At 35.7% G+C, this 24,951-nt stretch overlaps 1 protein-coding gene across 1 annotated transcript in view; it reads right to left on the reverse strand.

Moving 5' to 3' along the window:
• LOC149086590 (cell adhesion molecule Dscam1-like) overlaps positions 1-24,951 on the reverse strand; it is a 236,354-nt gene that overhangs the window by 187,047 nt on the left and 24,356 nt on the right. Inside the window, exon 2 of the mRNA XM_089230963.1 lies at positions 22,693-23,007. Coding sequence (XP_089087089.1) covers positions 22,693-23,007 — 315 coding nt within the window. The remainder of the gene's footprint in view (positions 1-22,692; positions 23,008-24,951) is intronic.

The raw sequence follows: 24,951 nt of genomic DNA on the forward strand, positions 1-24,951 counted from the left end.
AGAGGTTTCAAAATCTCCTAAAAAATATTGATATAGAGGAGTTTATCGTAGCAAAAGATATATCGTTGCACCGAATAGAGTTTAGACTATAGAGAATAGAGTTTAACATTAGACTATAGGTGATCCCATACATAATTTGAAAAATATCGTTATACAGGGATTTATCGTTACATCGAGTATATTTTTAGCGAGGCTTCACTACATATGAAACGCGGAAAATAATTTTTTTTTATTGAATTTAAATATATTCGTTTGTAGTTCTTTAAGAGAAATCGTACAAAGTATTGTAATTTCACTTTTTTGCGCTAACTAGTGAGAGAACTATTGTATTTGCATTTTTTTTGTCGATATAGTCGAAAGAAATACCGTGGTTTGAGCTTATCGAAAACAGATAAGACAAAGAAAATAGAGATAAAGAAGAAATGAAGAAAATAGAGAGAGAGAGAGAGAGGTTGTGTGTGAGTTTATGTAAGGCCAGAAGAAAAACAAAGAGAACAAAGAGCTCTTGCCCCAAGGAGACAAAAAGAAAAGGGATGCGAAGCCCATATGGAAGTTTGGGTGTGAGTTTGAGAACCAAAAACTCGAACTTTCTTTATCCCAAGACAACTACAAAAGAAATCCTTGAATTTAAATGCAAAACGAAAACCTCAAGGAAGAGAGACGGGAAATGAAAGAGAGCTTCACGGTGACGGCCGTTAACGACGACTCGCTTCGAGTTTGGGATTCGGCAAATAATTTACTCCCAACCAGGCGTCTTCCCACACCCACAACACACGCGTATAAATTTGCATAATTTATGGATGATGGCGACTGAATTCTCAGCCTTTTTTCTTTATTTTTGGGAATGCAGTTGAATCGTGCATTTGTGTGCTATCCTCAGCGGTGTACGTGCATACTTATGGCAAGAACATATGAGCAAAATAAAGCTTATTATTTCGGCTATTTCACTTCAAGAGTACCGTATGCAACACGAGACAACAATCGCTATTAAAATTTGTTAGCGCAACTACTATCGTTCCTGCGGGAGGGAATATTTCGGATAAGGAAAAACTCCGGATAAAATTCAATTTTACACTTTAGTCTGAGATGCAAGATAAAAGCGAATCCGTTTTGATTAAATGCTGTAGTCCAGGGGTCATTTTTTCAGATATTGCGGCCTAAATTTCAACTTCCCATGAAGCCCGCGGCGGACCAACACATCAGGTCATACGGCAGTATTCATAACAGTAAGACAGAATCCATTCACAAGAACTTATGCAGTAACAATTGTGTAACAATATGCAGTGGTTTCTTAACAGATTGGCCAAACATGGTCCAGATTTCAAACAAGCGCCCCAAAATAATTGAAGATTTTAATTTGCCCGAATATTTTTATTTTACCGATTCTGAAATTCATTTTTGATAAATTATTTGTCCTTATAATTCTGAAATTACTTTAGATCAGCGGTTCTCAACTGGTGCTCCGCAGAGCTCTTGAGGCTCCATGTGCACTTCCCAGGGGCTCCCCGGCCACTCGAAAATAATAAAATAAATCAATAAATTTGATAAACAAACAAAAAAGAGGCCTATAGGGTACGCCATATAAATAATATACTAAAAATGGCTCCTCGAATTAAACAGGTGCTCCGCCAGATAAATTATTCAATGAAAAGGGCTCCGCGAGTCAGAAAAGGTTGAGAACCGCTGCTTTAGATGATTGTCATATTATTTCTTTCATTTACTCTGAAATGATTTCTTTCATTTAGGGGCCGTTCAAGTATTACGTAATCATCGATGGGGGGGGGGAGGGAGTTTCCGATTTGCTGACTTTTGATGACAAGGGGGGAGGGGTGTTTGGATAATGCTTACATCATCAACCACCCTTTATGAAAATATGAGTTAGGATTCAGAGGGGTAGAGCTGATGACGAAATTTTGCTGACAAGGGGGGAGGAGGGGGTCAAAAATAGCTAAAAATTTGCTTACGTAATACTTGAACGGCCCCTTACTCTGAAATGTGATTTCTTTCATTTACTCTGAAATGATTTCTTTCATTTACTCTGAAATGATTTCTTTCATTTACTCTGAAATGATTTCTTTCATTTACTCTGAAATGATTTCTTTCATTTACTCTGAAATGATTTCTTTCATTTACTCTGAAATGATTTCTTTCATTTACTCTGAAATGATTTCTTTCATTTACTCTGAAATGATTTCTTTCATTTACTCTGAAATGATTTCTTTCATTTACTCTGAAATGATTTCTTTCAATATACCTCTCCAAATTATTGTTATTTTTTCAACCACTCTGAAATTATTTATGTCACTCATTTGATTATTTTTGTCTCACAACACCACTGTCATTTTCTGGCAGTTTTTTATATACTCACCGAGATGTTGTTGTGCTAACCCCTCGATGTGGGTGCCCCTGCGGTAGCAATTTTTTTTCTGTGGTGGTGTCGCCGTGTCTGTTGCACCCCTGCGTCAAGAAAGTTTTCTGACAAGGACGAACCGGGCATCGAACTTGCGACACCTCTAAACATCCTTCGGTACTTTAGGCGAGTATCTTATCGACCTGGGCTACTGCGCCCTTATTTATGTCACTCATTTTGTAATTATTTGTCACCGATTCTGAAATTATTTCTGTCACTGACGACCGTTGCTACGGTTACAGCAGTCAGCAGAGCTCTGGGTCATTATAGAGCACCATTGCCTCGTAGAGGCGGGGGGTATAAGTCACTTTGGGAAACTTTAGGTCAGAGGGAAAAGCCAATTAAGAAACTGGCTTGAACTTGATGGAAATACACGTTTACACGCGTTAAGTGATTTAGTTAACTAAATTTTTAGTCGTCAAGTGTTTCAAAATATATATATACGTTAAGGCCGTTTACATGCCGTTTAGTTGTTAAGTTATCAAATAGACAAGTAGATAAATCTTTTTCCATTTTATCGGATAAGTGGACAATATGCGTATGCGCCAGTGCGCGTGGCCTAGTATTGTCCTAAGAGCATTGACAAGTTGGTCACTTACATTGGGACAGTGTTTGAGTACTTGACGACTCGAATTTAGTCAACTATTAAACTACTTGCCGCATGTAAACGGGCCTTTACTTACTTGGATCCTCAGCAAAATTGTTCCTGGATCTTTTGAAATTTCGTTCATTTATTCAGAGCTTAAATTATACGTGCATATTAATTTCATACATTACAGATACAGGAGACGATGCTTAAATTTTTAAATAATCTGTGAAGCTATTGAGAGACGTTAATATCTCATAATTGGTTGTGTTTTTCTGTGTGTGTGAGTTTTCTTGAAGAAAAGATTGATGCGAAATTTAAGAAATTGTTCAAGAATATTGTTTAATTAATATTAACAGACATTGCTAGGAATCCTCCGGTGGAAAAAACTGCTCACGCTGTTTTGCACTTTCTTCAATCTGAAATTTTTCTCTACTTGGCATTACACTAAATACGATTTTACGTTAACTTTCTCTCTCTTTCTTCAACATGCAGGAAGGCACCTAGAGTTCCGTTTATTTTATTCCCGTGTTTCGCTAAGAGAAGAATTTCGCCTAAGAGTTTTGAGCTTAGTTGCAGCATGAGATGAATTGTTTTCCATACCTTCTAGGCTTTTCTTCTTCGTCGCTGGATATCGCTTTGCAATCGGAATTCATCCTCTCCAATTCTCAGAGCTCGTATTTCACGCTTTGCTTCTATTGTTTTGTTTTATTCCGTAGTGGGTCTCTTCGAGGATACGCATGGACTTACACATGCACGGTATGTGCCTCTATGTAAAGGAAGAATATGCATCCTCAATGATCGACCAACGCACATAGGAATAAAGAATAAAATGTGAAAAGATTCTTCTTTCTCCGAAAATCATGTTTTATTCAAAGTTCACCGTTTTTTATTCTTCCGACCTTTTCTATCCTCGAAAAGTCGACTTTCGTTTCTTGTTTCTTTTTGCTTTCATCGCCATTTTACAAAAGAAAAATAAAATATTTTTTTTTGTTTGACATTTTCTTTTGTTGTCATTTTGTTTCTTCTTTTCGATCTCTCGAATATTTCTGAGTTTTGTGCACTTTGCTGCACACAGACCCAAAAAAAAGAAAAGGAAAGGAAAACGAACATGATCTCTTTTCTTCCCTTTACGTCTCCTAGTTTAAATCTTTATTTTTCATTGCGTTACTAAAATATGTTTTATACATACGTAGGAACATCTTTCATATTTTTCCGCATGAGCTCATCCTTTGTTTATGTGCATATCAATACAACTTGAAGATGCATTTTATTTTTATCAGTCATCGGTATTCTTTTGGTGCAAGACAAAAATGAAACTACCGCCTCATTTTTTTGTGGTTGAGATCTTTAATGAATGCAATAATTAATTATTGTAAATACATCTCTCTCTCTCTATATACATTTATAATCTACAAAACAGTTCTTTTCTCATGTGTATGATACTGAGAGAAGCTTGTAGGTATAATTACACTAGTCTACAAAGTTTTACTTACATCGGAAAATTTATCAGTTCTTAATTAATTTTTGGGTGCTGAGTTCAGATCTGACCTTAAAAAATAGAAACCATGTCAAATATTTTTTTGCTATATGGTATTTAATTTTGAATATCTTTCAAAATTTTAAAATGTTTAGGCCATTCACTTATGAAAGATAAGAAATCATATTTCTACAGAGAAATTGAATTTTCTGGATGTTATGCCGAAACTAATATTTGGATTTGTCTCCTCCGAGAATCGAACCTGGGTCTCCTTGCATACCGGGCAAGTGCGCTACCCAATACACCAGAGACACACTTTTCAATTCCTTATAACACGCATTAGTATAAGGAAATGAAAAGTGTGCCAGAAAAGTGATTTAAATCACTTTTCTTTCCAAATATTAGTTTCGACATAACATCCAGAAAATTCCATTTCTAAGTACATTAAAAATGATGGTAAAAAATACCATCTCTTAAATCATATTTCAACTTTTTCCCATCTAAAACTTGGGGAATGGTAACACTGATTTTATCTCTAATTCCAATCGGATTGCCCGTTTTTTAATTGAAAGAGAAACACGGGCTTTATGTTTATGTACAACCCTTTAATCAAAAAAATGGAGCTGGGTCAATGCCACAGATTGGGTAAGTTTTTCATAGTGTATATGTATTTCAAAAGATGGTCATCATGCATACAGAAAAAACTGTAAGTGATAGAGATTTTCTATGTTCATATTTGAATACAGCTATCCAAAATTAGTCTAAAAACACTTATTTCACTCATATTACAAAAAAAAGTGAAAAATTGTTGACCAACCATCAGTTTGACTGATTTTTTTTTGAAAAGTAGTTCGAACGTTTGAAATATAATCATTTCTAACATTCATAGAAAAGAAAAAGCTTTAGAAAGGGCAAAACAAAAAGTGCTGCTATTGAGAAATAAAGTTAGCGATGACATCTATCGATACCGGTTACACCGTATCTGGTCAAATAAGATAGAAATACATACACGAATCATGACATCTCAACGTGTAGTTACTATTATGAAAAGAAGAAGAAACCTGGGCACTCGCGTGGTAGCCCGGGTCAATAAGATACTCGCCTAAAGTACCAAAGGATGTTTAGAGGTGTCGCGAGTTCAATACCCGGTTCGTCCTTGTCAGAAAACTTTTTTGACACAGGGATACAAGAAAAACGGCGACATGACCACAGAAAAAATTGCTACCGCAGGGAGTCCCCCATCGAGGGGTTGGCGCACCAACCTCTCGATGAGCATTAAAAAAAAAAACAAGCCTGCCGTTCGGAATCGGCAATAAATTGTAGGTCCCGGTCTAATTAGCCCTTGTATGTAGAAAATGACCGTAGTGCGACAAAAGTTATCAAATTAAGAAGAGAAACTATTCATATGTCATAGATAATAACAAAAGAAGAACGCAAATACACTGTAAAATACGAAAAATTCCTAATGCATTTACACACTATACTTGCCGTTTCCAGAGGATAAATATAAGCGCTATCACGCTAACTGATGATCCCACTTGGGTTGGTCACTAAATTTTAACTCCCGGTTGTTTAGCGGGAAAAAATATATATAAAATATTAAAAAAAAAATGTCGTGACAGACCAATTTCTAAATCAGAGATCAGAAGGATTATAGGCAATTTAGACAATAACATAAGGCGCCTGGATTGGATAAATTGAATAATCGAATGGGCACGGCAATCAACAGATCCTTTCCACATCTACTACACACTTTATTCAACAAGTGCCTCTCAATCGAATATTTCCCAAGTCATTTTGAAATCGGAAAGCTCCTTTTATTTCTGAAAAGAGGCCGTAATCCTAATGACTTGAGGTCATATAGGCCAATATCTTTACTCTCCTCTGTTGGTAAAGTATTGGAGCGAATTATAGTTCAACGGATCATGTATTACACGGCAAGGGTTGACTGGTTGCACATTCATCAGTATGGGTTCCGATAAGGCAAATCAGCTGAGATGGCTTTGGAAGATATGATGGTAGAAATTAAGTCTCAGCGAGACAAAGGTAACGATGTAGCCGTCATATCTCCATTCGGACATTGAAAGTGCTTTTGCCAACATAAGGTACAAATCTATTCTTCGCCGAATAGGGGAAATGTCTGTACCTCCACAGCTTAAGGCAATTTTGTGTGACATTCTGCACGATCGACAAGCTGCGATTGTGACTGACGCGGGATCGACTACTAAATATCTGCAAAAGGGAGCACCACAAGGGTCGTGCTAGGGTCCTCTTTTAGGGAATCTAGTTCTCGATGAGCTGTTGAAAATGGAGTGGCCAGCCAATATCCGAGTCCAGGCCTTTGCCGATGATATACTTGTTATTGCGTCTCACCCGAGGATCAAGGGAACTGCAGAGCTAGCGGGAAAGGCGCTCCAATCCATCACAAACTGTTAGCGAGCAAAACGAGATTTCTCTGGATCTCAAAGAAGCGTCCCCCATCGATTTGGATGATGGGAAAGACAATAAAAAGAACTACAGTATTGCAGTATCTAGGAGTTTCCGTTAGTCAAGACCTCAAATGGGAGTCCCATATCCAGAAAATGAAGGATTAAGTTGCTACTACCATGCAGAAGATGCGACTTATGGCAGGATCAAAGTGGGGCATTAATCAAGAAATGCGCAGAATCCTCTATATGACGGTGGCAGAGCGAATTATGGCTTACGGAGCGTCAATCTGGTGTGAATCGCCTCGGGTACAGCTTTCAAACAGACTGAACTCAATTCAGAGAGAATACCTGCTGTACACCTCAGGAGCTTATAGTACAACCCCGACAAATGCTCTCCAGACTATCTTATCTATCCCCGTTGAACTTGAAAATGGAGTTCCTAGCTAAGTCGGCTCGCCTACTCCAGCTCCGCAAGCCAGTCTCAACGACGGAAAATACATTGGATCCTCAGGCATATGAACGCAAAATAAAGGGTTGGACATCCCACCCGTGAGTCGGGCTGAGGAATAGCCCAATACGTTTTGATGTACCAGAAAACGAAGTTGAGCTGCTTCAGTCATCCTCACGTATATACTACCCGGATGGATCAAAGTCCGAAAAAGTCACTGGAGCTGCATATGTTAAGACTAAAGGTAAACAAGTAATAGCTTGATGGTCGGTCAAGCTAAAGGATGATACGTCAGTGTTTCAGGCTGAGCTTTTCGCCATTTACAACGCAGTCTTAGATGCTTCTTTACATCAAGAAGCTGCCCTAATTAGATCTGACAATCGCTCCAGCATACTGGCGGTCTCTAATCATCAGACAAGTCTTGAAATGGCTAGGACAATAAGACAGATTCTCTGCAATCATACCAGAACAAGCATCTCTCGGGTAAAAGCACATATAGGACAATGGGGCAATGAATTTTACGGATACCACGGCGAAGGAAGCTGCCGAAATCGGAATCATTACAGGTGATCTGCTGCTTCCCGCATCACACGCCAAAGCAATCCTATGGAAGGAGCTAATGAATAAATGGCAACAGAGATGGAATGTCAACACAGAGCCCGGTCCCTGCGACATGTAATGCCTCGGAACCATAAATGGTCGCGTGAGATGATAATGTTCGTAACGGGCCATGGCCCGTTTCCGGCAAACCTTCATAGGTTCAAATCAATCCTTAGTGATAAATGTGCATGTTCGGCCATAGGCACGCCTCTTCACTACGCAACTCTATGACCCAAGACAACGGCTTTCCACTTCTGAGAGCCAGCTGAACAAATACCTTTGCCTGAGTGCATCCTGAAGCGAGAGGATTCGAAAAATAAAATACGTTATCTGGTCCGCTTATTAGAGCAGCACCCTGAGGATATCAGAACTACAGTCCTGGAGCCAGAACCAGATAGAGAACGACCTATGCAGTTAGGAGATACACTAGAATCCAACGTCAACTACACCCACACAGCGATCTCGTACACCTGTTTAGAGAAGAAGAAGAAGAAGAAGAAGAAGAGGAGACTGAGAGTAGTCGAGAATAGTTTGATTCACGCGGGCTTATCGCAAAGCTGAATACAGGCAGCAAATACTCACGAATTTCTTTGGACCAAATCACACGTTGCAGTGATTAGATCAACCCAGCAGCAGATTGACATCTTTCATTGATGTGATAGTTACTGATTCAATGAAAATCCCTGAAGAGAATCAAGTCAAATTTTATCAAGAACCATCCTCGATTATGACGATTATTATGATGATTTCGTGATTTATAACCTGCGATTTATAATTGTGATATATTTACATGAATCACCATTTCATGATTGATTTCATTGAATCGATCATAAATTTTATATTTGTTTACTGGCGAGGTGCGTAATAGCACCTGCCCATGTATGGAATATATCTTTCTCAAGCTCAATTAATGGTTAGGTTCCTCGGAGGCACCCGAGTCCTCAGGGACAATGTGCTTATATCACCGAGTGTGACAGAGCCGGGGTGTCTCTCGATTTCTATCACTATCACTTTAAACAACAGCTCCCAGTTTTGAGACCGCCAATTGTGTTCTTTAGAATGCGGACTAGATAAAATGTTGTTTCTTTCTTTCTAGAAACAGTTATTCATCTTCCATTCTATAGAAAAGAAGAAGAAACCATATGATACACATCAGTTTCGTTTCTGAGCAGTGCTTTCCTCCCACATCATTGAGAGGAGACAAAACTGAGTTTCAGAAAGTCACGTGTTCGACTGATGTAAAATTTACCCTATAGCTTGGACTTGAAACTACAAACGCGATTCTATCTGTGATTCGTGAAATGAAAAAAAGGAGTCTTTGAAAAACAAATACTTTTCTGCAATGGCGTCGGAGTCGGGGGGGTTTTTGTTAACGCTCAAGCACGTCAAGCAACCTCCAGAGTTACTTCAAAAATAGAAGTAGCCTACACAAAGCCCTACAGTGAACATTAAATCGTTTCGCTCCGTTAATGATTTGAAAAATAGATCGCATCACTAAAAAAATCCGCGCACAATACTCGACTGTTGTTAAGCACGCATGCACCTTTCCGGCACAACTCATTCGGTATTAAATTGCCATGGTGATAGACCGGAGTTGTGGTCTGTTTGTAAGAGAAAAAAGAAAGCCAAAGCCTACATAAAGCTCAAGCCGAGCCCTTATGTGTCTAAAACAATTTTCACGCTCTTGCTTATCTTTCCATATACTGTTCGACCTATTGGCTTTGGGGAAAAAAGATTAGGCCCGACGCTTCTATTCTTGGAATTTGCGGGTGAAAATGTGTATCAGATACTATTATATTATTAAAAGTACTTCAAGTAGATGAATTTTAAAAAAGTCTCAATCAATTGTTAGTTTTTTTGCTACCCGAAACTGGATTATATAAGTTACAAATTGCGTCTCTCTCGTATTCCTTGCAATTGAATATTTATTCTGATGACATATGTTATGTTAGATATGGTGCTTCGGTTACAAAGAACAGCAATTGGCAGTAGCGATAATAATGACGTCACACTTCGCACAAAGATGGCGGATAAATCAGCCTGGGTTTGATGGAACCTTAATTATAATTAGTGCCATTACCTGTGCAGTCGAATGTCCGTTTGCTCCCTCTCTCCCCCTATGTGACATATTTTAAAATTTGAAATTGAATAAAGTTTCGTGAATAGTACCGGTACTAAAAATTTCATATAGTTAAATCTTGTTTTCGTATTATCCCTTTTTTATAGAGTTGCGAACAGAAAAGAACCCTAGTTTCATGTCTATATAACACTTGGACCACACAATTAAGAATATTAACTGAAATTATTTTTTGTTCATTTGAACTTTATATTCGTCCAGTCACCATTCAGTTACCGAGTCGCAATATGTGTTCCTTTAATTTCCAAAGTTTGTGAGTATCTGAGCTGTAGAGAGAGAAGGAAGTTTTGGTACTCATGGTGCTCTTGTTTTGAGATGTTGTTTGGCTTGAAATGAAAGAGACAAACGAGGGGATGGGTTGAAGACATAGAGATCTGGGATGAAAGGGTAGGAAGGATGCAGAATTTCGCCCACTAATTACGATAATTTACGAGGAATATGCCGAGCTGATCTTTCTCAGCTGTATGATTGCGCTCCCTTCTACAGAGCTGTGCAAACTCACACCGAGAGGAATGCACGGATGCTGGAGAGGGGATGGATGGTGTATAATAAGTGTGGGGATTCTCTCTCTTAGAATGGCTGGGCATCATCAAGCGCTAGTATAAAGAGTTAAGAGTGAGAAAACATATTTGCGCGTTGCCTTGGCCTGACTGTTCGCTCCGCTGCTATTTCGGAGTAAGAGAGTGCTTTAGTTTAGCTTGAGAAAATGAGAAGGATTCCATGAATCGGAATAAACTAACCTATGGATTAGCAACTGCTTCCAGGTGCTCTGCGGTGATAGGCTGGCTTCCAGCTGCGAGAAGATCTCTTTACTCCATTGCCTCTCGGATGCATTTACATTTGGGGATCTTCCGAGTCGTTAATTTAATTAAATCGCTTCTTCCTTTCTGCTCTCTTCACTCCCTAACGAGTGTTTGACACTAGTTTGCAACTTACAGAGCGTAATTGCATGTAGTTTTGTAAGTTCCTCCCAATGAGATTCTTTTCAATAAAGATACGCGCACACTTATTTGCGTGACTGAATCTTTGACTTTGTTGGGGCTAGAAATTATGAAATAAATTATTCTACGTATAGGTCTTCTAAAAAAATGCGATGCCGAGTTAAGGCATGGAAAGCTAAGTGGCTAGTGAATTTGATGATCGTGAAAGAGCCCATTTCATCTTTACAATTTTGCTAACTCGGACTACTAGGGATTATTTTATTCCGTTTAATAGCTTAGAATTAGACAAAAGGGGCCGTTCAAGTATTACGAAACAAATTTTTAGCCATTTTTGACCCCCTCCCCCCCCCCTTGTCAGCAAAATTTTGTCATCAGCTCTGCCCCTCTGAATCCTAACTAATATTTTCATAAAGTGTAGTTGATGACGTAAGCATTATCCAAACCCCCCTCCCCCCTTGTCATCAAAAGTCAGCAAATCGGGAACCCCCTTCCCCCCCCCCCATCGACGATGACGTAATACTTGAACGGCCCCAAAGTTGTGAAAGTTGGGCCTTGTCCTTATCCAAGATATTATGAAACATAGCTTACCAAAACGTAGATTATGCGTGAATAAACCGTCTTATTATGAAAAGAATACCGCACATTTAAATCCAAAATCCAGTTATTGTTTATCATAGTTCGGATAGTCTCAAAAATAGTTTATGCACCGATTGCTTAGAATCATGCAATTACATAAAATTTTCTGTATGGAATTTATCAGACATAGCTGGAGAGAGCTATTCATCAGTTTGTTGCACAGAAAAAAGATGAAACAATAGAAGAATTGAATACAGTAGCTTACTGGATCACAAAATCCAACTAATCATGAAAATCGGTATGAAAATTTGATCGTGCAAGGAGTTTCGAAACTCAGAAACAAAATTGTCCTGAATTTCATGCTCAATGATGTTGCGGAGAATTTCATATTTGAGATAGCTTACTGTTTTTAAGAGAGAGTCCCATGACTTTCCTCCAACTGACTAAAGATAAAAAATAAATTGCACTGCACAACACGTTTGACAAATCGATTGAAATCTCAAAATTTTATTCTTAAATTTGATTATAAGCATATATGTTCAAAATTTTTAAAAAGTTACTGCATTCAAAAATGTTCAGCAGATATGATCCAGATTAAATTATTATATGAAGGGTTCACAACCAAAGTAGACCAAGTCCATTTATCTTTATTATGGTTAATAACATCTTAAAGATTCTGTAAAAGCAGGACACTAAAAAATTATAGTTTTTACTGAACTTTGACATATTTAATTCCTTTACATCACTTGAACTGAGTTAATTATCTATCAAACACTTAAAGGTGTTATTATCCATAATAAACACAAATGGACTTGGTTTACTATCGGTGTGAAACCCTCGTGTACGAAGTTCCACGAAAATATTTATTTAAAGTAGTTTAATACTAACACAGAATTTCCATAGTAATTCATAGAGTTTCATAGAGTGAATACTAACATGTAGTTATAGAAAAGGAAAGATAAAATCTATTCTGTATTACGATTCATGGAATATATATGTTTATAAAAATATATTTTTTAAAGAATATAGAATTAGTGATGTATAAAGAAACAGCGAAAAAGGTTTACACTCGTTTTTTACTGGTCTGAATCTCTGATGCATTTTAATAATATAGTTCTTATAAATGCACCTAGTTTGGTTGACACTTTGATTTAATTAAAATTTCATAACTCCACAGAGATCGGAGTTGGGGGAAACATAATTGATTAGAGATGCGTGGATAAGCAGCAATGGTTTTTATACACCTTTTAGCCTTAATATATTATACAAGTATGACTTGAATTATCATTCTTCATCAAGGAATTTTTGTACAGGGATAAATGTGGAAATATGATTTTTAATAAAATAAGAAATTAATCCTTAAAAAAAATTGATCTGGAGATGAACGTGTTTTTTTTAATAGTTTTTAGGCACACCCCCATTAAAAAATCGGCAGAAATTTTTACAAAAAAAAATAAATTTAATTAATAAATTAAAATTAACATTGAGATTTTCGTCTACCACGAGACGAGCTAAACTGTACTAACCAAATAATTAGTTCTGCCATCGCTTATTTTGCGTTGCTCACATTCAAACTTCTGAGAATAGAAAATGAATGGTAAAATGCCAAAAACATTATGACAAATTGTTTTTGGGGACTAGAAACGTCTTTCTTTTTTAACTTATCCCCCTTCGAAAATAAAAAGAAGAAAGAAGGTAAAATAATTTCATTAAGCATCCGCATCGTCGAGACACAGAACCTATATATAAGATATGAGGTCATACCTACAATTTAATCAAGCAGTAAATTGGCGAAGCATCCCGAGAAAACAGAATCCTAACGGAGGGTTTCTCTAAGGAAGGCTAGAGTAACGACGATTCGAGAGTGCAGCCATAGAAGCTATATATCATATGAAATAGTTTCTTGCTAGGAGGTGGGAGAGTATACTAGTCAGCGGAGTTCTCTGTGTCTCTTCCACCGGCTATCTCCAACATCTTTGTCGGTCTCGGCGAAATTTACAAGAGTTGCTGATTACAGCCGGAAAACCAGGAAGCGTGCATCACGACCAACAGAAGCCGATACGCGGATCGCCGGAACGACTCCCTTTTCCATACTAATTAAATGTGCCCTGACAAACTAATCACCGAAATGATTACTTTGCTATTTAATTAAGTCCCTCAATGAATTTAATAACGACGTGCCGCTCAAACAAGATTACCCGTATGGCGAACAGATGTTTCGCGCTCGATTCAAATAATAACTCTTCCGATCTTTCAGATTTATTGGGCGATTCTTCTTTCTCAGCTGAATGCAAACACAATGAAGATTTATTTATTTTTTCAAATAAATACCTTTTTTGAATGATGAAAATAAGCATAGTGAGTAACATGATTTGCCAAAATGTTTTAATTATGAAAGTTTTAAAACAAACAGTTGCTTTTTCAATGGCTGAAATTTTCTTCAAGGATGACACCAATTCACTCTGATCCCCACTTTATTTCTTTTCCCTTTCGAAATAATACATATTCTGTTCTTTTTTTTTCTAGGAACAAAAAAATAAAAAATGCTTTGTCTTTATGCAGGCAAATTTTGTTCTTCACAGCTTTGGTTTTCTGTGGTTTCCAACTTCAAGGTGCGAATGCGAGCCGATCTACCCGTTAAAAAGTCTCGCCACAGAGAGCAACAGGCCTACAACGTAACAAATATTCAATCATTACACTTCACTCACAATTTGAAGTATAGATGGCAGCAATAAAATATCAAACACAACACTAGCTACACAATCAGACTGTTAGGTGCACTCACTTTGTTCCAGACTCTGCCACGAAGCTAGGCTGGAAGAGATCTCGGTAACGGGATAGGTCCGGCGGCAGAGATCCTGGCGTTCATTCATTCATGTTCTTCACAGCTATCTATCTCTGTAACTGCTGACTTCAGAAACATGCTTTCAATTAGGAAAAGTTTTAAAATGGCGCGTGGTTTCTCAAAAAATTGTTCTTAAATTTCCCAAAGGTTCGTACATATAAAAAAATAGAAAAATTAGCTTTCTATGTAGACCCTATGTTCTAAAACTTCGGAATAGTGAAATATAAATGCAGTTACGAGAAGTAATTTGCAAAAACTTGCATACATTTAAATGCAATATCAACGGAGATATTTACTTCGACCTTTTTAGCATTTATCGTCAGTGATTACAAGTATGGTTTACAAACTGAGAAACGTAAATTAAAATCAGTGTTGTAAATTCTGTAATTGTCAAAAAATGTGAATGTACAGTCCCGAAAATGGCAACTTTTGAGCCAATAGAAACTTCTCAACATAGCGATGAGTTGCCAAAACATAGTTATTTTAAATATTTAATATCTCGATAAATATATTGCGTCATTTAAAAATGTGAATTTTCTTTGTAAACGATTTTTTACAGCGGGATTTACATATCAATAATTGAAACATTTAGCAGCTGTATACAAAGTAAAATTATTTATTTTTTAGGTATACGGCCCCTCAAACAAATTTAGAGATTTTAAGTAACTGCACATCATTTCAAAACTTTTTGTAATTAAAAGTATCTTTCTAAAGTTAACGATTGCAAAGATATCTGCCGTGCGAACAATTTGCGACATCCAACATAATAGCTTTTTAGTGTTTGTGAAAACTTTACAATGATATCGAAAACCCGTTTTTTTTTGTCGATTCTTGTCGATGGGAAATTAAATGAAAAAAAAGAGTTATATATTGTGCGGAACTTCAAAGTTTTAAACGTTAGTATAACATGATTACGAAAATGATTACAGGATCACCCCGAACAAAATCCTCAATCGCGTGAATTTTCACCAAGGGAATTTTATAAGAGATTTCGGTTTTTCTATCCAATTTCCGATATTTTTTTTCTCCTCTCGATAATAAATTTTGACCATTGTGCCACATTGATGCGAATTCTTTTCTTTCTTTCACAGGGGTTCGTAGGTGCATTGAGCTTCTTAGAACCTGACAAACGCAGGAAGAGAAATTTTCCCTTGATATTTTTTCATCACAGGATACCATGTCTTCAAAACCTGGTGAAATATCCTGCCAAAAAAATGTGAGAACAGAAAAAAAAACGAGTAAAAGAAGAGAAAATAGAATAAATGCTTGCAAGAGAACGTTAAAATCTCGAATGCTCTTAGAGCTCAAAGTGCTTTTCGTCATCCTTGGGGTTGGGTTCCACCGCTTTTTCTTCTCACTTTTCCATCCATAATTTTTTTCGTAGCTTCATCTTTCTATGGAGCGCCGATAAAAAAAAATACAGCGTTAGAGACGATCGAATTTTCTGCTTTTTAAGACCACGGAAACTGTTATTCTTTAGTTACATTTTCTTTTCTCTTTTTTCTTATATATATATATTTCTATCTCTTAAAAGCACCTCTTAAACTTTAAGCTCTCTTCTTGCACAACCAAGCCATACGTCTGATGTGTAACGAAATAAATGCGTATGGGTATCTTTTATTTTTTTCAATATAGACGAACGCTTCCCGAGAGTTTTAAAAACTTTTCCCTCCATTATTCAGTTTTTTTTATTGAACTTCCTTTTGGCTCTCGAAGTGGTTAACTTTAACCAAATCTTTCGGAAGAAATAGAAAAGCACTTTTCTTCAATACTATTTTTTTTTTGTGATCTCCTTCTGCTCTCTTTCGATTATTGGCTATGTATGCTTCTTCCCCCTCAGGTTGATGATGTCGGGGCGATACGAAACTGGCATTTCTCATTCGGAAAATGTGATTATCAGCATTGTTTTTATATGCCCAGAGATTTTCTCGAAATGTCTCCGAGTATCTTCCTATCTTAAAGGTTGTTGAATTTATTGAATACTTTATCTTTTTCGTAAGCAATAATGTAAAAAAAGGGAAAGAAAAAGTAAGAGATGGATATGACATATTGACAATAAAATTTAAGAGCTCCGTGAAGCTGAAAAGCGATGAAAAGCGATTTTTGCTTTGACGAAAAATATTAAATTTTTGAAACTTCAATGACATTTTTTTCCGAGTACAGATCTGTTTTAAATTCTGGAAAAATATTCAACTTCATAATTATTTGGAGAATTAATGCTTTAGCCGAAAAAAGTGATCACCATCGCAAAATTTTATATTGGACATCAACACTGCTCTATAATACATATGGAAGATATTTATCGTTATTTAATGAATAAGTCTTTTTTTTGTTAATTTCAAAAATTCGTGAAAATGTTTGCTTGAAGTAATTGATATTTGTAACAAAAATAAGGAATTTTATGAGCATAAATGAAAGTAAAGGAAAGCTTTTGGTTTCAGTTTTTCACCTTTGATACTTAATTTAAAATTTTAGTATTTTGCTGTAAGAAGATATGTGCCGATAAAGCGTTTTTGCTTCAGATGATATAAGCATTTGCACACTAATAAAAAGCACAGCATTACGAAGCCATCCACGTTTCATGTTTTGAAGCTTTCCGATGAAAGTCGAACCAATTTAAAAGAACTTACGAACGTATACAAATATTTAAATACCTCACGTTCTTTTTCACACAGAGAAATATTTGTGTACTCAGCACAAAACAGAAAATAAATGTCCTCGAGAAAACTGAACAAAGGAGTTCTCACAAAAAAGTAAAGAAAACCTTAATAAATTCGGTGAAAACATCGTAACCTATAGGGTTCTACAAGATGTAAGTAACAGCTGCGGGCTAACTTCTCCTTGCTGGGGGAGTATAAACCTAAGAAAAATAAAAAGAATTTCACGTGAGACGAGAGAAGTTGTCGACGCGGTCGAACGACATTGTGAAGCTGACGATAGCAGAACAGATGTTTGAACTCCTGATGAACTTCTCAAACACCATTTCCGTTTTTCTTCTCTTTTTTATACTCTTCTTACAACAAAACTTTTCGAAAAATAATAGATGAAAAACACTTTCTGACAAGTGACTGTGATTCAGCAATTTGATTTGACTCGCAGTAGAGGACTCGATTAACTTTATAGTTAGTTTGTATTAGTGCTGAAAAAATCTCCGAATAAGGTAAAGGTAAGTTTTTCTTATTAGTTTTTTTTACTTATGTACCTTATATTAATATCGCACGTATTTTATTTGAAAATTGTTGTTACATGAAGTTATGGTTTAAACAAAAGAAATTGCCATCATGAATAGGAATGGAAGTTTTTGCTTTAATAACGTAAAAAATTCAATAAGTGAAAAATATTGATTTTGCATTTCAATGAATGAAGTGAAAATATAATTTTCTCTATTTTTGATATAGAACGTGAAAAAGAAAAAAAAACAACAACAAGAGCAATTGCCTGTACGGTGCTTTTCTTTGCAATAATATTGTTTATGGGGAATGTGCGGGGTACACCAGTTTCGGTTGGTTAGGGACAACAATTACAGGTTTTTGTGTCGAAAGAATTTTTTTCCCAACGGGGTAAAATTCCCCCAAGACAGACTACTTTAAGATGAAATATGATAAACTGGGTAATAGTATACGAGAAGCTATCCATGAACGGCAACCCATCGAGCTTATATTACCGGAGAGAGTATAACGTCAGCGGTCTTCGCCTAGGCAGTGTTTACAAGGGTACCTCCCAACACCTTTGGTCGGAAGTTCACGTGACTCGGTGAGAACACACACAATTTCCCATTATTTTCTTATGGCATCCACGGGAATTTAAAACAATAAAACAATAAATGAAAGAAATAATTTCAGCATCTTTGAGGTAATTCCAGAATTAATGAAAAAAAATATTCTAGAACTAATGTAAGAAAGTATTCTAGAACTAATGTAAGAAAATATTCTAGAACTAATGTAAGAAAATATTCTAGAATTAATGTAAGAGATAATTTCAGCATTAATGAAAGAGATAATAATTAAATTAATGAAAAATAATTCCAGAATAAAGGGAAGAGATAATAATTAAATTAATGAAAAATAATTCCAGAATAAAGGGAAGAGATAATTTCAAAATTAATGAAAACGATATGAAATATAATTCCAGAATGATGAAAGTGATCATTCCAAAATTAATGAAAGAAAAATTCTAGAATTAATGGAAGAGATAATTCCAAACTCAATGAAAGAGGTAATTTCAGCATTAATGAAGTGATAATTGCACAATAATTGAAAGCGATAATTCCAAAACAATTTAAAGCGATAACTCCAGAATAAATGCAAGATCATTCGAGAATAAATGCAAGATCATTCGAGAATAAATGCAAGATCATTCGAGAATAAATGCAAGATCATTCGAGAATAAATGCAAGATCATTCGAGAATAAATGCAAGATCATTCGAGAATAAATAAATAAAGATAATTCCAATATTAATGAAAGGAAAAATTCTAAAATTAATGCGAGAAATAATTTCAATTGATGAAAGTGATAATTCCAAAAGTAATGAAAGTGATAATTCCAAAATTAATGAGATATAATTTCAGAATCAATGAAAGAAATTATTCCAGCATTATTGAAAAAGAAATAATTTAATCTTTCTTCATCTTTAGATCAGTTCTCTACCATTTTTTTAAATCTTTAAAACTAAATATTTAGAGATCGATTTCTATGGGCAAACGAGCTTTGTTTTCACCGAGTCACGTGATGTTCTTGCATTAGATGTCGCTGCCGTCGCGGCGCACAGTGGTCAATATAGCGAATTTAGGAGAAAAAAATGTTTTCTCTAAAACTAATGAATATTTTTTGAAAAATTATTTTTACTTCACATCAAAAATAAGCATCCACACAGGCTGAGAAGTATAATTGAATAATAATAATGTTTGATAATTTTACTACTTTGTCGTGATTACCGCGTTTTCTACATTTTTGCAATTCTTTCCATTTCAATGAAATAATTACTTATTTCTAATTAATCTTTCCAGCTTTTACTGATGTTTCCTACTTTTCTGATTGACTGTCTCCAAAATAATAATGCATCACTTATATTTATTACGAATAATATTTAAAAAATTATAATAATACCAACCTTATATAATAAAATTATTAAATAAATAAACTTTATAAATTATTATAATAATACCAATATTCCAAACAAAATATTTCCGTGAAAACTTCAAGGGAAACACTTAATTGAAGTTTAATATGTAAAAAATCAAGATTTTCACTCAAAAAATAATAAATTATTCTCTTATAACACACAGTAATATAAGCTCGATGTGACAACCATATTTCTATGGGTAGAGTGTTTTAGTCGTTTCGTTACTTTTTGCTGACTTTTTAATGCTGGGTAGCTGTATTTAGGCTATTACAACCATATTTCTCATGGGCTTTTTCACATTATTTCATTATTTTTTTATTGAATGTTCTTTATTTTTCTAGCCACCTTGTTCAGGCAATTTGCCTGTTATGGCTTCTGATTTTGTATTTGTATTAGTATAAAAAAGAATTTAATATTCAAAATGATTATTTTGGGAATAAATCTTTATTATACAATGACTTTTACTGGAAAATTTGAAAAAAGTCAGGTTTGTCATTTTATTTTCGTTCGATTCCATTAAAAAAATATTGAACAGGTACACAGTATTGAATTGCCAGACCACTCTGTCGATTCTCGAGGGAAGACAACACTTGAAGAAGAATCAGAAAACACTCTAGTAAAATGTGCTACCATTTAAAGAGCTTCTTAAAGATCCAAGTGAGAGTTTTCAGCATGAAAATGTTCTCTTTCCTACTTCAAGATGCGCAAAACATTAACTCTCACAATATTTTTTTCAGTTTCGGACTGACCAGCATTGTGACCGGGTCTGAACTTGATAAAGAATCTTTGTGGCATTCTTATCCTCGAGGTTTATAATAACGGGCACTAGAAGGACTCAGTATTGCTATCGAGGATGCTGGCTGGCATACGTTTAATGAGGGTCAGTGGAACAATGTGACGAAACGCACAGTCTATTTTATTCTGTTGAATATAAGCCTACGTTGAAAGAGAAACGTCTTACTTATTAGGAAGGTGGTTTTGTTATTTTAGCTTGACTCCGTGCACTGTAGCGATATTAATATCCTGTTTTTGTGAAATATCAATCTACGAAGAAAAGACCAGGCAGTATGCGGACGTGATTATTGCTTTCTTTCTCCTATTCCGCGCGTAAAGAGCTCTCATCCAGAAGATCATGATAGGTTCTTACGTATATACGCTACTTTGATGGCTCTTTTCTCAATATTACTTTGCCATCCGACACCACATTCATATCCTCTTTAGTTGCTGCTCTTTTTTAGATATTGTTTTATTTATTCCCCTCCCGTATGTGTTTATATCGGATCGATAGATTGTTTATTGTTGTTGATGGACATGGTGAGGCGAAAATATAAACGGAAAAACAAGTAGATATGTAATAAAAGAGCTTAAACATCTATTCACTATAACAGTGCTGAATATTCATTAGTTTATATTAAACGCTTTAAAAGCCATTTTTTTAAATTGTTTTTATTCTTTTGGGTATAAATGTGTAGCAAAGAATCTCTCATCAGAATTTTCTCATCTGCGAAAAATCACCAAAACCATGGATAGAGAAAATCTTTAAAGTGCAGTTAGGGAGGGCCCGATTATCAGAGCTGATTGGGACGAGACTTTTAAAAAACTATGATGCGGAACTGATTAGATTTCCAGGTTACATAAAATAAGAGTTGTAAATGGTGGAAATTATATACGTTGGACAACGATTATTTTAAAATTCAATAAAAATATCAAATGAATTATGGTGTAAATATTGAAATAAATGTATGAAGTGAGTATAACAAATGTATTAACTGACAATTTACAACATTTTAAGTATCGCAGTGCTTTGAAAAACAGTATTTAAATGTTTGAAAAGTTTCTCTGCAGACACCGTAGGTAAACCTTCAACATGATACTTGCGTAACATGAAAATTCAAGCATTTACCATATTCGTTTCAAAATATCGGAGACAGATGTCGACACCAGCACTAACACGAACTAAGTACAATTCTGACAACATAAATACGTTAGGGCCCCATACATATCCTGAACACACATTCCGGCATGTACCAATTCGTTAAAAATACCAAAAATTAATGTGAATCTATTAACCCCGGGGGTAGTATATTCTAATACAATTGACACGTTTAAACAGAAATACGATAAACATTTTGGGGCAAATCGAGAAGCTATACATACTTAGAACAAGACAACCATAAGTATTCTTTATGGGCATTGTATAATATTTTATCATGTGTATATATTACTTCTAGATTATGTAATTGCATTTTTGATTCGGAGGGGGGGGGGGTTGCTTTATTTTAGAAATATCATCCATATTTGTTATGGGCATCCTTTCCTCAGCCACCTCGTTGGACATTTTGCCTGTTGTGACCTTGTATTTTGTATTTGTATATTTACGTAGTGTTAGTAGTAAGATAATTCCAATGTCTGAACAAACCTCTATCCACACATATTGTTTTAATGTCACACTACATGCAGCCTTTGCAGTTGAACAGATATTTTTGTGACGAAAAGCGTTTCGTCAGTGGTTTTACTGTATGTTCTTTTTTTTCTTTTTGCTGTACGCTTTACTCCCTTACTCTTTTGCTGTTCACGTAGTTTTACAGTATGTTCGTGACTTTTATGTATCTCTTTAAAACTAATAGAAGAGAACCTTGGATAAGGGGTCATTCAAGTATTACGTCAGCATCGGGGGGGGGGGGGGTTTGAAGGTTGCTTACGTCCTCAACCACTCCTTTTTGAAGATATGAAATATTCTAAGCTGCTAACGAAATTTTGCTGACGGGGGGGGGGGGGTAGTGTTTTGTTGACTTTTGCTGACAAGGGGGGAGGGATCAAAAATGGCTGAAAATCTGCTTACGTAATATTTGAATGGCCCTTAATCCGAAACAGGATTAATCGAGTTCAACTTTACTCCCTTTCTCCAATATGGAATACAAATGACAGCAATTCTCGAACACAAAACATGCATAAGCATAACTCTGACATCATAAATTCGCCATGTGGCTACACAATACACACGAACGAAAAAAAAAAACTTTCTGGCATGCACTAATTCATAAGAAGTTCCTGAAAGGAATTTTTACGAAGTGGTATTGAGGAACGAAGATAAATTTTTTTAGTAAAATAACTCACCGGCTCTGATTCTTACATCCCTGCTGGCCGTTTTTCCGGCGATATTACGTGCTATGCACCTGTAAGTACTGTCGTGAATATCCCTGCGATACTGTATCGGTGAGAAGGGTGAAAAAACCATCGATCCGTCGGGTCGTACGTGTTGTATACCGGGAGTTTCGTGCACAACGACTTCGTCTTTTGTTTCCCACCAAACGTCAGGTGGTGGATTGCCTTTCGCTGTGCATCTTATAACCGCTCCAGTCGAATTGTCAAAGTCCACTTTACTCGGAGGTTCGAATTCAAAACTCGGGCCCCGCATGTCAAAAACGGAAGCTGAAAATGCAAAAAAACGTTACGAGCATTCAGGATTATCTATGCTGTGTGTTGATTTTAGAACATTATGTATGCACTATAAAAGATTGTGAACAGAGAATTCCTTCATAAATACCGAACCCTTGTGAAAATATTCGAAACAAACTCTTCAGTATGTGGATATGATTTTCATAATATTTGAGATACATGCATATATTTAAACGTATCTGCGCGTATGCATTTCTCCACGCTTAATAATACCTTCTAAAACAGGTTTTTTAGCATAGTAAAAGTTAATAAACGATATAAAACAATTAAAACTGTACATTTCTATCAAGATTAAATTCATAAAAGTTTTTGTTTGCAACAAGTGCGGTATTTGTTTCTGCTACATTCAAGTTTTATTATTGATTACATGCCCATCTATATTTTAGAAAATCTGGCTGGAACGTACAGGATCCTCTTCTCCATAAAATATTTACCAAATATAACAGTAGTCTTTCCCTATACGCCGAATATAGCTTTTGTTACATTTGGCTTTTATCATAAAGTGAAACTCGGTAATAACGACATCGACGATTCCACAAAAATGTTATCCTTTCAACCGGAGACGTTATAACCGAGGCTGACATTTTCAAGCCTCATGAAGTTTGACGAAAAACGTAATCAGATGTAACCGAAACTGTTCATCCAGCTGTTATTTTACTATGATCAGGGTGACCATATTTGATTGAGAAAATGACGGGAAATATTTATTATAAATACGATTGCCAATTGTTGAAATCAAATTTCGCATGTGAACAAACCTTGGCGAGAAATATATAGATGCACAGTAATTTCAAATACATATGTATTTGGGAAAAAATGAACATGGCAAAATATATGAGATGAATATTAATATATATATATATATATGGTCATATATTCATTACATATATATATATATTGCATATAATTTGCAGAAAAACCAAGGGAAAATACGACAATGTTCCGTGAAGGGGGGTCATGTCAATCAGGAAAAAGTCGGAACGTATAACATATAATGAATCGTTCTTGCATCAATAGAACGACAGACAAACATTGCCTCAATGTGATGAGCTATAATTATTGACATATTTTTTGGGAGAACGTCATAAAAGTGGAAGCGAAAGTAATGAAAAATGTGTCACTATAATTGAGGTCGTTGCAATTTCATCGACGTTATAAGTAAGATTCCTTGACAGCATTGGCTTTGGGAATCCACCCTGGCCACCAATTATTGAGGTTATACGCAAAAGTGCCCTTATATATATACAGGGTGATTATTAAAAAACTATCCCGACATGTGGGCCCCTAACTATCATACCATTCACAGAAACTGAATGAAATTTTGGCATAAGGTATTTTGATGTATGCACTCAAGAATGATATGGAAAATAACAGTGTCACTCTAACAGTTACGGTAACAGTGAGAAAATTTCGAAAATATCAAATGGCAACGCCACGTTTTTTGTATTGGAATGCGATCTCCATTGTGAAAAATCCTAAATAGCGTTCGAACGGCAACTGTAGCATGAAAATCACCGGCGGTAGATAGGCTAAAAGTGAGGACAACCAATAAGGACAGAGAAGCAGCATAAAATAAAGCATTTTATTGTGTTTCACAAATTTTCCACATGACCTTGTGGAGCGAGGACTAATCAGGCTGGGATCTCAGCCGAAGAAACGGTGTGACGAATGAAACGAACATTAATGCTCTGGTGCACGGAAAAGTCCTTTTTACTTTTTCCTTGCCTAGCTCCGGGGATTTTCGTGCTACAGGTGCCATTCCAACGCTATTTAGTGTTTTTCAGTATGGAGATCGCATTCCAATACAAAAAACTTGGTGTTGCCATTTGATATTTTCGAAATTTTCTCACTGTAACCGTAACTGTTAAAATGACACTGTCGTTTTCCATATCATTCTTGAGCGCATACCTCAAAATA

The sequence above is a fragment of the Pholcus phalangioides genome, unplaced genomic scaffold, assembly GCF_987345545.1.
Source record: "Pholcus phalangioides strain wild (caught in Gottingen) unplaced genomic scaffold, Ppha-v1.0 ptg000004l_1, whole genome shotgun sequence".
In the NCBI taxonomy this organism is placed as follows: Eukaryota; Metazoa; Arthropoda; class Arachnida; order Araneae; family Pholcidae; genus Pholcus; species Pholcus phalangioides.